The sequence below is a fragment of the Eutrigla gurnardus genome (genome assembly GCF_963514095.1).
Source record: "Eutrigla gurnardus genome assembly, chromosome: 4".
In the NCBI taxonomy this organism is placed as follows: Eukaryota; Metazoa; Chordata; class Actinopteri; order Perciformes; family Triglidae; genus Eutrigla; species Eutrigla gurnardus.
The window spans coordinates 18,715,168-18,729,826 of record NC_139918.1 but is presented as its reverse complement, the minus strand read 5'-3'; the positions used below and the strand labels follow the sequence as shown (position 1 = coordinate 18,729,826).

Here is a 14,659-nt window from a genome sequence, read left to right as displayed (position 1 = left end):
CTACGGGTGCCCCACAGTGATTTCCGTTTTTTTTTTGCGCAATTCACCCACAACAACTTTCGGAATCCTCCAGCCACAGCGACTTCATTGCCACGAGCAAATATTTGGTAAATATTGGGTAAGAGGCGAACAATGTAAACCGATGGAATACATATGTGTGAGTGTTTCTCTAAGCAGCTAGGTTAACTGTTTACTCCTCTTTCTCTCACAGCTAGCTAAGCTGCCAGTTAGCTTAGAAACTGTTGGGTTGGTCAACTCTCGGTATTTTGGTTGGTCAACTCCCGGTACTTTCGCAATGTGTTTCAGCGATATAGGAAATACCCTGTTTTTTAATGTTTCAACATAGTTGAATAGCCTCCATGTGTTTCGATGAAACCGCAGCAATGGGTTATGTTACACGTTAGCCCTTTATATTGAACTTTGTGCTAATTTATGTCTCGGGTTTCCTTCTTTTACTTGCGTGACTTCATTCTTTCATGCTCACTGGATGAGCACGGACAAAGGGAACCTAAGATCTAAGATTACATTTGCCAACACTTCTAACTCTGTAATTGGTCTGCACGTGACAATCACAACAACAAAAACGTGAAAATTGACTCAAACAGGTGGAACTGGAGCTGGACAAAACATCCGCGGTCCGAAGGTCACGTTACAGCCTCCACACGACAACTCACTCCGCGCAGATAAGGGGGTCGGGTCATGCCATCCATTCCGGGTGCAAACCAAACCAACATGAGCTGACCACGGGAGTGCGTTGAGGAGCAGAACCACAAACGGTTGTACGATGGGGAGTCAGAGGAACGGGTTCAAGAAGGAAAGCTTCGTTTTGTCGGTGGACGTCGGGACAACGTCAATCAGAGGTCACGTCTATGACAAGGAGGCGAATGTCCGAGGATCATGCAGCACCAAGGTATTCATCCCCTTCTGGCTGTCCTTTTTTTTAGCTTCACATTCCCCAAATACATCACCCACACCATTTTCTTTATGTTTCTTATTCTGGTAATATTCCATATTCCAGGTCGTTCCCTTGTATCCAGAAGTGGGATATGTGGAGATGGACCCAGATGCAATATGGGAAGGGTTTGTCTCCACGGTCAAAGGAGCTGTGCAAGGTACAGTTGCACTGTTTTCCTGTGATTCACTTTTACATGTTACATTTGTTAAAATCCTGTCATACTGCAATTTGTGTTCAAATGTTTTCAAAGAAAATAAATACATCTGAAGACTGACCAACAACAACAACATCTAAATAGTTGAAAAGCTAGTGATTCTATCAGATTTTGCCATTGATTTGCACAGGACATTTTTGGCTCAGTCCTTATAAAGGATATAATAATTCTTATGTTCGAGTTAAAAAACAAACTTCCTGTTTCTCACATAACCAGTTTAACGTGTTTGCCTGTGCCGCTGTAATATAGATGCAGGGGTGCAAATGCGTCAGATAGAAGCCCTGGGCATCTCCACTCAACGAGGCACCTTCACAACATGGAACAGGTAAAATTCAAGAAAACACATGACTTGTAGGAGAACTGCTTTCTAACCAGCGTCTGTACAGTTATTTTCCATCCTGTCCCCATTTTAGCTTAATGCTTATTCATCTCTTTCACCCTGACAGGAAAACTGGCGTTCCTTTCCACAACTTCATTACTTGGCAGGATCAGAGATCTGCAGACTTGGTGAATTCCTGGAACAGATCTTGCACAATGAAAGTGAGTCATTGCCAGCTTTGCCTTTTTAGAGAACTTCTAAATGATTCGTGAACAAAAAAAAATAGTTTCACAACAAGCAGCCGTGGGAATCGGGCTGAATATAACATCCCTTCATAGAGTTTGGCTTTAATTGTTTTTATGATAACTGTAGACAATCCAAGGCATGATGAAGATGCTCTACTTCCTGACCAGGCAGAAGCGGTCACTTGCAGCAAGTCTTATCGTCTTCTCCACTCAACATGTGACCTTTCGCCTTGTCTGGGCCCTAACACACTACAAGCAGGTGTGTTTACAATAAACTCATATTTAAAGCAGTTAACTTAGCGAAACTCAAATCTTTGCAGGACTCCCATGCTACGGGTGTTCAAGGAGTCGTTATAAAAAAGGAAAACCAAAGCAAATAATAACAGCAACTCTTCCCAGCCTCATCATGTTTCTTTCTTCTTTCAGGTTCGTCAAGCAGTAGCTGATGGCAACTGCTGCTTTGGAACAATCGACACCTGGCTCCTATTCAAACTCACCAACGGTAGGTGTTGTGTTTTTTTAATGTGTTTGTCTGAATGCTATTGAAAGCAGTACAGTAATGTATAATCCGTCCAGTGGATTGGATTTCACACTGTGTGAACAAATGTTAAGACCTTGACAGACTGTTCTCTGTGTTTCCTGTCCTATTGCATTACTGATTGACTTGCTATCGTGTGTGTGGGAAAGGAGGACTATGAAAAATGACCCATGCACGTTTTTTGTTTAAAAATGTGTGTCACCAAATCTGTTTCAGGGCAGGTCCATGCCACAGACTACTCTAATGCCAGTGCTACAGGAATTTTCGACACCTATCAGGTCTGGTTTATGCTGTGTTTATTCACAGTTCATTCCTGGTTTTGGTGCCAAGTTGTTTTTTCACACCCTAATGTGGCATTTTTTGTTTTGACAGATGTGCTGGAGTGGCCCTCTCAGCTATCTTGTTTCTCTGCCTCTCTCTATTTTCCCCAAAGTAGAAAATACAGAGTGAGTCAACAATTTCCTTCAAATTGCGTCTCACACCTGAATAATGTCTTAGCCGGTAAACGCATGCATTTTATCACAATTGTACATTTTATGTTTTTCTTTTACCTGTTACCCAGTTGGCAGAAGTAACAAATCACTTTAAGTACAAGTGATTGAGATTAATCTAAGTTGTTGTGATATGATTACTAGGGTATGAATATTCTTATTTCAGTCACATTATATGAAACACCTTAGGCGTTTCTTTTTAAACTGCTTTGAAGATGTCTGATTGGCCGAGTCATGGAAAAAAAAACAGATAAAAGCAGATTTCTGTCTGCGTAAGGGGTTGACATAATGTAAAAGAAATGAATACATTTCATGAAATGTTCCACTCATGTGTATTACGAGTGTGAGTTGATGCATCGTCTTTCGTCTGTCCCACATGATGCACCAGCCATGACTTTGGTTTCACAGACCAGTCCATCTTCGGAGTGTCCATTCCCATCAAGTCAGTGGTGAGTCGTCGACGTCAGTGGTGTCACGCGCTCTCTTATCTGAGTGATAATTATTAAGAACATTGACCGTAACCTTTTACTTAAGTGTTTGCCAGAGTGTTCAAGTTGATGTCATGGCCATTATGTTGTAAAACGACAGTTATTACCATGAGCAGGGAACGTGTGACAGGAACGGAACAGAAAGTAGAATTCATGGCTCGCCCAGCTTTGAAGAATGCTATTGAAACTTTATCTAACACGGGGTCCTCCACTTATTCTTGGATTGACCCTTATATCACACCGTAGGTGATTTAGACATGCGTGTGTTGATCCGGTAAGACTCATCTTATTTAGGGTTTTGTTTTCAAAAGATGGCCGACCAGCAGGCAGCCATGTTTGGAGAGTGTTGCTTTGACGTTGGTGATGTCAAGATCACCATGGGTACGGGCACCTTCATGGACATCAACACCGGGAGCCAACCGCTCACGTCCGTAACGGGTAAAGACACACACACACACATTAAGATTGTTCTATCCATTTGTCCATACAGGCACATTACAAGTGTTTCTCCTCTGTAGGTCTTTACCCTTTGGTGGGTTGGAAGATTGGCTCAGAGGTGGTGTATCTGGCAGAGGGCAATTCAGCAGACACAGGCACTGCTATCAAATGGGCACAGGAGCTGGGTGAGCCATGAGTCGTTTACAATAGCTGAGGGGTTTTTTTTCCCGATTGTTTTATGAGGTTATACCTCAAACAACATGCTGGGAGACCTTAAGAGATCATCTTCTGACGGATTCAGAGGGCGTGTGTCGTTGCAGAGCTCTTCTCTGATGTCCAGAAGACCAGTGACATGGCTTACAGCGTCAGCGACTCAGACGGAGTGTGTTTTGTTCCCTCCTTCAGTGGCCTGCAGGTAGATGTAGATAGAATATGTCGACAAATCTACCTTTTTATATGCATATGTGTACATAACCATATCCACCCAAAGCAAAAAAAAGCATGGATTTGACTTTCTTTTTTTTCTCTCTGTGTAACGTTGTTATGTGTCGTTTCTTTCTCTGCCCTCCATTGTGAACTGGCCTTTTGTAAGTGTGTGCCCTGAATGCTCATGGTTTATATGCATGTGGTTATGGAATTGAATGCTTGTTTTTATTGGTTGTATCATCAAGAGCTACGTGTAAAACTGTGTAATCGAAGTCTGCTGAGATCATTTTAATGGAACCAGGTCTATTTTTCAGTTATAGTAATGTATACTTTATCTATCCAAAGGCTCCACTGAATGACCCCAAAGCTTGCGCCTCCCTCATGGGCCTCAAACCTTCTACTACTCAGAGTCATCTGGTCCGTGCCATTCTGGAGTCCATAGCCTTCAGGTGAGTCATATAAAGAGAGAGTATCTGGTTGACCTTCTTTTTTCATTCATGCTAACTGTTTTTGTCTCCTGGTACCCGTCTCATTCTTTGCAGGAACAAGCAGCTGTATGAGACGATGGTGAGGGAAAGTCACATTCCCATCACAAAGATCAGGTGCGTTTCTCCTCGTCCACTGTGCGAATTATAGAATATCTGATTGTAGGAATGTAAGCTCGCTGGATAAAAACTCAATATTGGCATTTAGCTCTTTGATATCCCAGCTTACTTGCAATATGTGATTGTGGGATTTGGATTTCAGCCAGCAAAACTGGGAATAACAGAGTGGACTTTTGTGTATCCTGCCTTTACTAATGCAGCTTTTATTGGCAATGCATTAGAGGTGTATATTTCTCTAACACTCTTAGAGTAAAGTGAGCTGCGGTGTAATTGAGTGCGTGATCTTTCTTTCGCTCTCAGGGTGGATGGCGGCATTTCCTCCAACGACTTCGTCATGCAGCTGACTGCAGACCTGATCGGCAGAAAGATAGCCAGACCCCAACACTACGAAATGTCGTGTTTAGGGGCAGCTTTTGTCGCTGGACTTGCAGTCGGTATGCACGCACAAGCTCACACACCACATGTACATTATGCTATGTGCTTTTCAAATTAGAAATATTTTCATTTTTGCAGTTCTTTTATGTGAAAGAGCCAGCTGTGTGAAGCTGTGTGTCTTATAGAGGCTGCTATACAAAGAGACGGAGAGAGGCAACCGTGTCAAATCGTTAGACGCAAACACGTCAATGTGTTTCAACGTGGCTCTTTGTTTTTCCTCTAAAAATATCACAACACTTGGTCTTGACATTGAGTTGCATTTGAAAAATGATGATCAAAAGTCTATTTTTATTACTGGCGCTGGCAGAAGAAGCTTTTATTATGTAACCTGTTTTCCCATTTAATTATTCGCATTATGTAATTGGATTGTTTTACATTAGTCAGTGATTAATAAAATTGAACACAAGATGTTTTGTAACAGGCCAGAGGCAGGTGGTGCTCGTGACTGAATAATAATGGGAATCATGTGAGAAACATTAGTTCTTAGTGGATCAGCAGCCAGTAGTTTTGTTAGTTATGTAAAAGCACCACTTTGCAGCGTGTTCGGGGGCAAAGACTCATTTCTATCACTCTCAGTGCAACGTTTTAAATGTATAGGTCATTTTAAAGGGTTTCCGTTCATGTCGTCTGTCCTCCACTGTCACTGCAGGCTTCTGGAGGAACAGGGAAGAGCTGAAGAAGCTGCAGATCACCGACAAGACCTTCTTGCCCCAAGGAGTACCCAAGGGCAGTGCGAGTCGGCAGTACATCTCCGTCCTCCAGAGCTGGGAGCGAGCTCTCCGGCGCTCCATGAATTGGTACCAGCCCTGACGCCGGATGACCACACAGGGAGAGCCCAGGTTTGACCAAATAGGAAGATAGACGTGATTATTTTATCATGTGGAAGCGGACATTCCTTTTTTTATACAAAATAAATGTACGGTAAAGCAACCATCAGCTGTCTTTCTCTCTGATACATACGATTTGGAGATGGTGTCACCTTCAAAGCCTTTAAATGTTACTACAGTTACAATCTTATTAGATTTCTTCATGCCATAGCAACTTTATTATTCACGCAAGCCACTAGTGCCTCTTCATATTATAGTATTAAATATCAACCTGGGATAATATGGTGTGTGTCTATATATATTACGTGTAAATTACGTACACATTTCCCCACATGGGGGTGCTAATGAATCGCTTTAGAGCTCTTTGACTTATGAACATGACACATGATCATAAGGACTGAAATCAGTGACATCAGATACTCCCATGATCGGCTGTGAGGAGAGAACAAAGATATAAAGAGCTCTGAATACGAAACAGAATTTCAAGATTTAAAAAAAGGTTGGTATTGTATAGCTTTGCCTTCTTGAGGTAGCTGCTTCTACTGGATTTTTTTGTCATGTCAAGAAAATGTTGGTCCTCTTGAGAAAACATCCACACCCACACGCATGTTGCCTTTTAAGAAACTGGAGCAGCTTCATTTTTAATAATCACACATTTCAGCTGCTGTACAAAATACAATTATGAAATGTGGTGATAATATTGTTTTAAACAAAAAACAACTAGGAGTATATTTGATTCTGTCAGGGAATTCTACTGGATAATAGTATTTTGGCACTTTTTCATAAATGCTTCTTGCCTCTTTGATGCGACTCACATCTTCATTGGAAATGTATTGCAAACGCCTGTTTTTTGACTGTAAGAGGGATTGGAGTTATGAAACACAACATATGTATTTCTTGTCAGTCTGTGTTTTGTATCTCAGTTATTAGTCAGAATTTGTTGTTGAATTGTGCCATGGCGGACAGCCGTGTTGATGTCATATAATAATGTTTTGACCCAAGTCTTTTACGTGACCTGATGAACTCTGATGACAAAGTGACAAATTGAATAAAATGATGACAAAAAAACAAGAAAATGTAAACTGAATCTTATTCAAGGCGCATTCTACTTGCTGGGTGTTCAGAGTTTCTACCTTTCCCAATACTGTAATGTATTTTCTTCTTCTTCTTGACACTATGCTTCACGCAAAAATTAACACCTCAGATTCAAATGACATTCCATTTCTAGTTTGAAGGGCAGATGTCGTCCAAGAGCTGCTGGGAAATAACAAGCGACACATGAGTGATGATAATTGTCGTTAACACATTGCTTGCATAAATCGAGAACTTTGTATGATGTCAAAGAGCAAATATTGAAATGTTAATGATCAGCAGTGATTTGAGTTGGAAAATGCAAACACATTCTTTATTCTTGGCAGGGTTCAACATCAGTATGTCTACAATATTTCAGGGTTTGTGTTACATCGTCAGAAAGACAGTTGTAGGGTCCAGGGTTGAGGGTCATGCCCTACAAAGGTCAGACAAACGAGACCATGTAAGATGGGACAGAGGGAGACTCGGGGCTCCCAGCCTTTTACATGCTATATGACTGGTTGTGTGTCCATCTGCAGATGTGAAATAAAGCTCAGAAAGACACTCTCTTGTTTGTCTTTTCTTTTCTTTTTTTACAGAGATTGCCTCCACGTCGGGCATACAGTAGGTGTCACCGACATGGTGAGTGAACGGATGCTGCCTAAAGGGTTTTACCTCGACGCCGACTCTGGGGAAATGCCGTTCTCTCGTCCCCGGGGAATGATCAGAAAGGCAGGCTGTTGGGTGAGTGAAGGCATTGCTTCCCATTGATGAGACCGACCTCGCTGCGAGGGGTTGCTATGGTAGCTTGTGGATGGAGTGACTGAGAACAAATGGGGTGTGTTTTGCTGCTCGTGGTGCTGGTATGGTGAAGGGGGCGCTAATTGAGTGCACAGAAAAGGGGGATTTTCCTCAACAATGGGAGGACTGTGTGCCATTCGCCTCAGAGGGAAGAGCAGAAGTTTTGTGTGTATCCCACAGATCCGTACAGTATAGCTGTTCTGCATAAAATACAACCCCTCCCTCCTCTTCCTGTATCCCAAACTACTTCCTGTATCTCGCTGTTATTCTCCCCGCTTTCTCACTCAAACATGGGCAGTTTCTTGCCAGTGGGCTTGGCTTGCACTGGGATGCCTTCACATGGAAAAATGTGCAAGAGTGAGTGAGACAGACAGGACTAGTGCATGAATCAGTGCGGCTCTCACTCTAATCAGTAAAATAGGTGTGTGTGTGTGTGTGTGTGTGTGTGTGTGTGTGTGTGTGTGTGTGTGTGTGTGTGTGTGTGTGTGTGTGTGTGTGTGTGTGTGTGTGTGTGTGTGTGTGTGTGTGTGTGTGTGTGTGTGTGTGTGCTGGTACTGTGCTCGGTACGCCATTGTTTGAGTTGTGTGGTGGACTGCCTTGCAACAAATTCAGTCTGACAGCAGGAACTGAATGCAATGCGACCACTACTCCAGTCCCCCTCCCCCATATGAGCTGAAGCGTGCATCAGGGGTCATTATATAACTCCCTCTTCTCTCCCCTCACTTGCCTGTGTGACACACTGGGATTGTTCACTGGAGCGTCGGGGTTGGAAGTTAAGCTCTTGTCTTTCTTTTTCTTTTTCTTTTCCTTTTTTTTTTTTCTTTTTTGCTGGTGTTGTCTCAGCCTCTCACCCTGCTGCCTTAGCTACCTACTGTATGTCTCCATCTCTCTCTCAGCTCAGTTCTCGTCAGTCGTTGGCATGACATGCACTGTGTGTACAGAGTTATATGTAAAATAAAGTATTTGTTGTTTGGTAACATGTTGTGGGAGCTGTGACACATCTGTTTATAGTGATGCACTCTATTTTCCCTCTCTCTCTCTCCCTCTCTCCCTCTCTCTCACACACACACACACACACATTCGAGCAGTGCTCAATTGCCATAGCAACAAGGATTGGCAAATGCTCCAAATATCTACGCTCAACCAGCCAGTCACAAATGGCATCCTCATGGGCTTCAAACACGCTGATCACTTGCATTGATGTACAGCTATATATATAGAGAGAGCCAATATTGGGTTGGTGACTCAAAGCACTGCTGCAGAGGATGTGATCAATCAGGCTGACATAATAATGTGATAGCATAGAAGTCGACATTCAGCGTTATTATAGCGTTTATCTGAAGGACCCCACAGCCTGTATAAAGGCCACTTTAAATAAAATGGAGACCCCCGCGTCTGTTCCTACGCGCGCATGTATCCATTCTAATGTAATTGATGGTAAGAGAGACAGTATAGTGCGCTCTACATTAGTTTGCGCGTCTCTCCGTCATTAGCCGAAGTGCATCCATCTGGTCGCATTGCATCGGCTGCCACGACGGGGCTCGTGCGGACGTCACAGATTTTTTTTCTTCTTCTTCTTCTTCTTCTCCTCCTTCTTCTTCACCTTCCCCTTTCTCGGTTTTTTTTTTCTTCCACCAGAGCGTTCCTCTCTCTCTCCCTCCCTCCCTCTCTCTCTCTCTCTCTCTACGCCGCCCACTCCACTCACCGCCGCTCCGCCGGCTTCTTCGCCTCATTACATCGCCCGCTGCCCCCCTGTTCTTGCATTTTGTTCGGGGAAAAAAAAGGAACCCGCATTTTCGGACCGACAAATTGTCACCATGGCGAGCACCGAGGATAAAGCGGCCGGCAAGGAGAACGCGTCCAGCTGGAAGGACTCCTTCTACAACCCGAGGACCGGGGAGGTGCTGGGTCGCACGGCCAGCAGCTGGGGTAAGGATCCCCGTTATACAGCAGTCAATCAGGGGATCACGCTCTGACATTCTCCGGGGGTCTCTCTCTTCCCCATTTTTAAAAGCGTGAAAAGATGCCCTTCGCTATATATCCTATTATAGCCTATAAATATGTCTGTGCATGAATAAAAATGACTGCCATATAGAGATTGGTCGAGCGGAGGAGCCATCATCGGCCTACATGAAGGTGTAGAGGAGAAGCCTGTGACGAGATGATCACCAGTGATGCTCTCGAAGGTGTCCACTGGCCTCTCTCTCTCTCTCTCTCTGCTGGAGGCGGTAATTAGCTCCCAATCAGGGGATGATTGATTGTAACAGCTGAGATTTTAATATTTAACATCTGCATTAATAGGATTATCAGGGAATTGTATTCACAGTGGAGACCCCAGCTGTTTCTCCCCCCCACCCCCCACCCCCCATTACCTAACCATATCTGAGGAGTGTGCTGCAGCATTCCTGGGTTGTATCCATAGCAAGCCATACATTTTATGTAATGATTCCCCCCGTTATTTCCAGAGTAAGTGAGTAGCACAATGCCCTCCCTCCAGCAGCCGGCTCCTATAGGCTAGCGCGGGCTGTCAGGCTGCCTGGGCCCCTGTGCTGCTGTGCAGTGGGATGCTCCATTGCAGTTGCATGGCCGCCCACATTAGCATGCCTGTCAAGGTCAAATGGGATTCCCTCTCTCCTCTTTCTCTCCCTTTCACGCACTGGGCAGGTGCATTGTGGGATACTGTTGGAGAGGACTGGGAGAAAAGTGGGGGGATGTACAACAGGAAGCTGAGGGGTCCATCCCTTTTTCCTTTTTTTTTTTCCCCCTGTGTTGCTCAACTCAGAGGGCATCTTGTGCTGTACAAGCTGGATGTTGGTGAACCATTTTGAGTCAGATGTTTCCACAACTGTGGCTCGTTTTCTCTCCCCCTGCATTGTGCATAAATTAGGCTTCACAGGCTTTTTAACGCTGCAGCATCAACCCTGAGTCTGGTGTGATTTGCGACCGTGGGGTCTCAGTGGAAAAGATCGGCCTCAGATTTGTTGGCAGCGCGGAGCCATGTCCCTCCTTGATCCAAAATGGTTTCCCTCGAAGAGATTATGCACTCAAATGACGATATCTTCAGCCTGCAGATGAAGGAAATCAGAATTCAAACTCGTGTGTTGGTTAAAGCGTGTTGTTAATTATACATGACGCCCCTCTCTGACGCTTTCCCTCAGTCATTATGTCTCTTTTCTGTTCCATTTCTGTTCCTCTAACTTCCTCCAGCCCTCATCCTGTTGTTCTACCTGGTTTTCTACTGTTTCTTGGCCGGCATGTTCGCCCTGACCATGTGGGTGATGCTGCTCACTCTGGACGACTATGTGCCGAAGTACAGGGATCGCGTTCCTTCTCCAGGTTTGTGTCTCTCAACAAACAACATAAGGGGCTTTCAGCTACTGTAGCATTTCTCTTTTGGGGGCATTCATTATTCATACTCACTCCGATGCTGTCACAATAATGTGCTACCTTTGCAGCTACTTTTTTTTTTTTTTGTATTGATCTATTTTGAAGTCTCTTCCTGTATGATTTCAGTGTCGGAGCTTGTTTGGATGAGAGAATGCTCTCTAGCCAGCTGTAATTCCAGCCCGATGACGGCTGTGCATTTTGTTTTCTTCTAATGGGGGATCACTTACCACTCCACTCTGTTTATCATACTTGATGTCTTTGTTGCAGGGTTGGTGATTCGTCCACATTCACTAGATATGTCATTCAACAAATCTGATCCCGTCGATTATGCGCTTTACGTCAATCACCTGGAGTCCTTCCTGCAAGGTAAGTGCACTTCATACACCACAAAATGAATATGAATTTAAATCCATCCTTTTTCCATCATTCATTTTATTTACCTGAATTTGTTTCTGTTCCATTCTCTCTGCCTCTCAGGATATAATGATACGGAGCAAGAAAAGAACGAGAACTGCCCCCCAGGAGAGTATTTTCTGCAGGACAACACCGACGACATGAAAAAGAAAGCTTGCCGCTTCAAGAGGAGCATCCTGAGTCTCTGCTCTGGCCTCTCTGACACAAGCTTTGGATATTCAGAGGGGAAACCCTGCATCCTGCTGAAAATGAACAGGGTAATTTGCATTTTCACCCACACGAACACGACTGAAATCCACTTTTAAAAGAATCGCGTTACAAATGTACAATTTCATCTTCTTCCGTTTGTGTCTTTCAATCTTTTATTCCTTCCCACAGTTTACTCTGACAGTTTCCAAAATAAAATTCTGAATTTGTTTAATTTAAAATGTTGGTTCACATGCAGCAGACCTTTGACACTGTCTAACTCTCTCCCGTTTCCCTCACGTCATAGATAATTGGCCTGATGCCTCCTGGGAGTCCCTACGTCAACTGCTCAGTCAAAGTAAAGAGTTTTTTCCAAACTATGCTCTTCATGTTGTACTTGCCTGTATGTGTATTTTTTTTTTTTTTTTTCATTTCTTTCAAAAAACCCTGATGACCATGACAGTGTCAATATTTTCATTTTCTTTTCCTTCTTTCTGTTTGTTTTGTGTCCGATTTCTTTCTGCATGCTGTCTCTGACGGCTTTAGGGTAAGATAATGTGTAAATTATGAGGATAAGGCTGGTAGGGGTTACATTTTTATTATGTAACAAGTCATTATGCAGGTGCCTCTAAACCCATCTTAGTGCCATTTTCAAGTCATTTTAATCTAATATGTGCAAATTCCAGCCACACGTGTCCTTTTGCAGATTAACACAAAACGCATCATGTTTTCTACTTCATTTAAATCCCTTCACTAACAAAACAAGAGAGCCATTGCTTTTCCTTTTTTTCAAGTCCTGTCTCGTGATCTTGGAAAAATGTTTCATCTGCTATTAATAATAAGATGCATTTCATTTCATGTGAACATATGCAGTGACTAACATGTGTTGTTCTGTGCAGAAAGACGCCCAGGTGCCAATGCATTATTTCCCCAGTAAGGGGAACATTGACAAGATGTATTTCCCCTACTATGGCAAGAAAGCCCATGTAAGTGTTTCTCCCCAGTCGGATCAAGTCGGCTAACCCCTTCACTTCGATGTGTTGCTGACGGACGGCTGTCTCTTTCCCGATACAGGAGACTTACGTTCAGCCCCTGGTGGCCGTGAAGCTGCTGCTCACCAAGGAGGACTACAACAAGGAGCTGGCGGTGGAGTGCCGGGTGGAGGGCACCAACCTCCGCAACGACGACGAAAGGGACAAGTTCCTGGGTCGCGTCACCTTCAGGATCAAGGTGGTCGAGTAGGAGAGACGAAAGCTGGTCGAAGGAAAAACCCGATGCAGAGGCTGCCCACGTTTTCTAAAGATTTGTGTGTTTTTTTTTGTTTTTTTTTTCAAAAGGAAGGAAGTGTCAAATAAACGTCACAAAGAGGGCATTTTGGGGGATGTGGCCAAGCAGTTTGACGTAGATGGGAAAGCCGGTTTAGACGCAGATATTGAATGTTGCTTTGCTGACATTTCTGACCCTTCTTTCCTTCATGATCTCCTCAGAGATCAAAGACAGGCTCTGCTCCTGACCCCATCCATCCTTCCATTCACCCGTTGCACTGTTCATCCTCACTCAGTTATTATTATTATTATTATTATTACTGTTGTGTAATTGCTGATACAACTTCTTTTTTTTAATGTTTTTTAGATCTTTCTGCTGTCAGGAAGAGAGTTTTGTTTTCATCTCTCCAAACTGTATGAACAACTGTATTATTGCTGGTGTTGAGAGGATTTTTATCTTGTTGTATAGTATAACTGAGAAAGTAGGACATCTCCAAGCACATTGCCAGAGTATTTCACATATCACATCACAAAGACTTCATAGGAACGTACCTTGATAATCAAGTATAGCCACTGTATCCCTGTATATGAAATTACGATTACAGAGTCCCTTTCTACGTATAAATACATTGTGATCCTTGCCATATTTAGAGAATTATAGATAGAATCTTTGTGTTGTGGCCCGCGTAGCCACAAACCAGTCTTGTGCCGTCTGTCTGTCTGTCTGTCTGCATGTTCGTCTGTCTGTCTGTCTGCCCGTCTTCCTGTTTACTCACCTCTTAACTGCAATAGCCAACATGAGGGGTGAGCCCTCCAGGACGAGACACATTGCGGGGTGCTGCGTAGTGATTGTGGCCGAGGCGACACACACACAAGAAGTTACAGTGTAAAAATAATAAATAAATGCTTTTAAGAGGTGCTGGGAGAGCATTGGGAAATAAAAAGTTCACTGTAACTATGTACTGTATATCTTTACGTGATCTGTATATCTATCTGGGTCTCAAAGATTGTTTGTTCGTTTTCTCTCTTCTTCAGCCTGTCGATCTGATTGTCTGCCAATCTATTACTCTTCAATGTATATATATATACACTATCTACCATATTTACTTAATTCACACTGTATTTTTGTCACAAAACACAATGTCTGTGCACTGTAAAGAAATAATTTGAGCAAAGATTTACAGGAAATTATCTTATTCAAAGCTATGTTTACACAGTCTTAAAAGCAACCCGCATTTGAAAGACCAACTTGTAACATCTCTTCAGGGTGCCTTAAGACCTGATGAAATAAATTGTGGAATAAAAGTGATTTTGAAGAAAAAATATTCTCCTGTATATTTGTTTAATCATCTGTAGCTACTAATACAAAAATGTAAAAAAACAAAAAAAGTAACATTGAAAATCCTACTTCAAAATACAGTGTATAGAGTGTCAAAGTTTAAGTTCTGGTTCTGCAGAAAGAAATCCCCTTGTTACTGATATATTTATATATCATAATACATTACATTATTAGATTCATAATACTGATGCATCAATATGTAAATAACATTTTAC

At 43.0% G+C, this 14,659-nt stretch overlaps 2 protein-coding genes across 3 annotated transcripts; both read left to right on the top strand.

Moving 5' to 3' along the window:
- Window position 1: 1 nt before the first annotated feature.
- gk5 (glycerol kinase 5) lies at window positions 2–7,057 on the top strand. Of its 2 annotated transcripts, none has more exons than XM_084008751.1 (17): window positions 2–107; window positions 606–910; window positions 1,019–1,112; window positions 1,419–1,494; window positions 1,616–1,709; window positions 1,861–1,992; window positions 2,160–2,235; window positions 2,488–2,549; window positions 2,644–2,717; window positions 3,151–3,211; window positions 3,562–3,688; window positions 3,769–3,873; window positions 4,009–4,103; window positions 4,460–4,563; window positions 4,657–4,716; window positions 5,020–5,153; window positions 5,804–7,057. In XM_084008751.1, exons 2-17 carry the CDS (start codon window positions 785–787, stop codon window positions 5,962–5,964), a joined length of 1,581 nt encoding a protein of 526 aa, XP_083864877.1. In that variant the 5' UTR covers window positions 2–107; window positions 606–784; the 3' UTR covers window positions 5,965–7,057. The 2 variants fall into 2 exon arrangements, with proteins under 2 accessions (XP_083864877.1, XP_083864878.1); XM_084008752.1 differs by having other exon boundaries at window positions 56–118.
- Window positions 7,058–9,564: 2,507 nt separating this feature from the next.
- atp1b3a (ATPase Na+/K+ transporting subunit beta 3a) lies at window positions 9,565–14,428 on the top strand. Its single transcript, XM_084008303.1, has 7 exons — window positions 9,565–9,782; window positions 11,061–11,189; window positions 11,508–11,606; window positions 11,718–11,911; window positions 12,148–12,198; window positions 12,740–12,826; window positions 12,915–14,428. The coding sequence occupies exons 1-7, from the start codon at window positions 9,671–9,673 to the stop codon at window positions 13,080–13,082; spliced, it is 840 nt and encodes a 279-aa protein (XP_083864429.1). The 5' UTR covers window positions 9,565–9,670; the 3' UTR covers window positions 13,083–14,428.
- The last annotated feature ends 231 nt before the right edge of the window (window positions 14,429–14,659 follow it).

Bases quoted from the DNA above. Each gene is read 5' to 3' on its own strand.
- gk5 (XM_084008751.1), top strand. From the start codon at position 785: ATGGGGAGTCAGAGGAACGGGTTCAAGAAGGAAAGCTTCGTTTTGTCG. The intron at 911-1,018 runs GTATTCATCCCC...TCCATATTCCAG, and splicing joins GAGGATCATGCAGCACCAAG to GTCGTTCCCTTGTATCCAGA. The intron at 2,236-2,487 runs GTAGGTGTTGTG...AATCTGTTTCAG, and splicing joins CCTATTCAAACTCACCAACG to GGCAGGTCCATGCCACAGAC.
- atp1b3a (XM_084008303.1), top strand. From the start codon at position 9,671: ATGGCGAGCACCGAGGATAAAGCGGCCGGCAAGGAGAACGCGTCCAGC. The intron at 11,607-11,717 runs GTAAGTGCACTT...TCTGCCTCTCAG, and splicing joins CCTGGAGTCCTTCCTGCAAG to GATATAATGATACGGAGCAA. The intron at 12,199-12,739 runs GTAAAGAGTTTT...TGTTCTGTGCAG, and splicing joins ACGTCAACTGCTCAGTCAAA to AAAGACGCCCAGGTGCCAAT.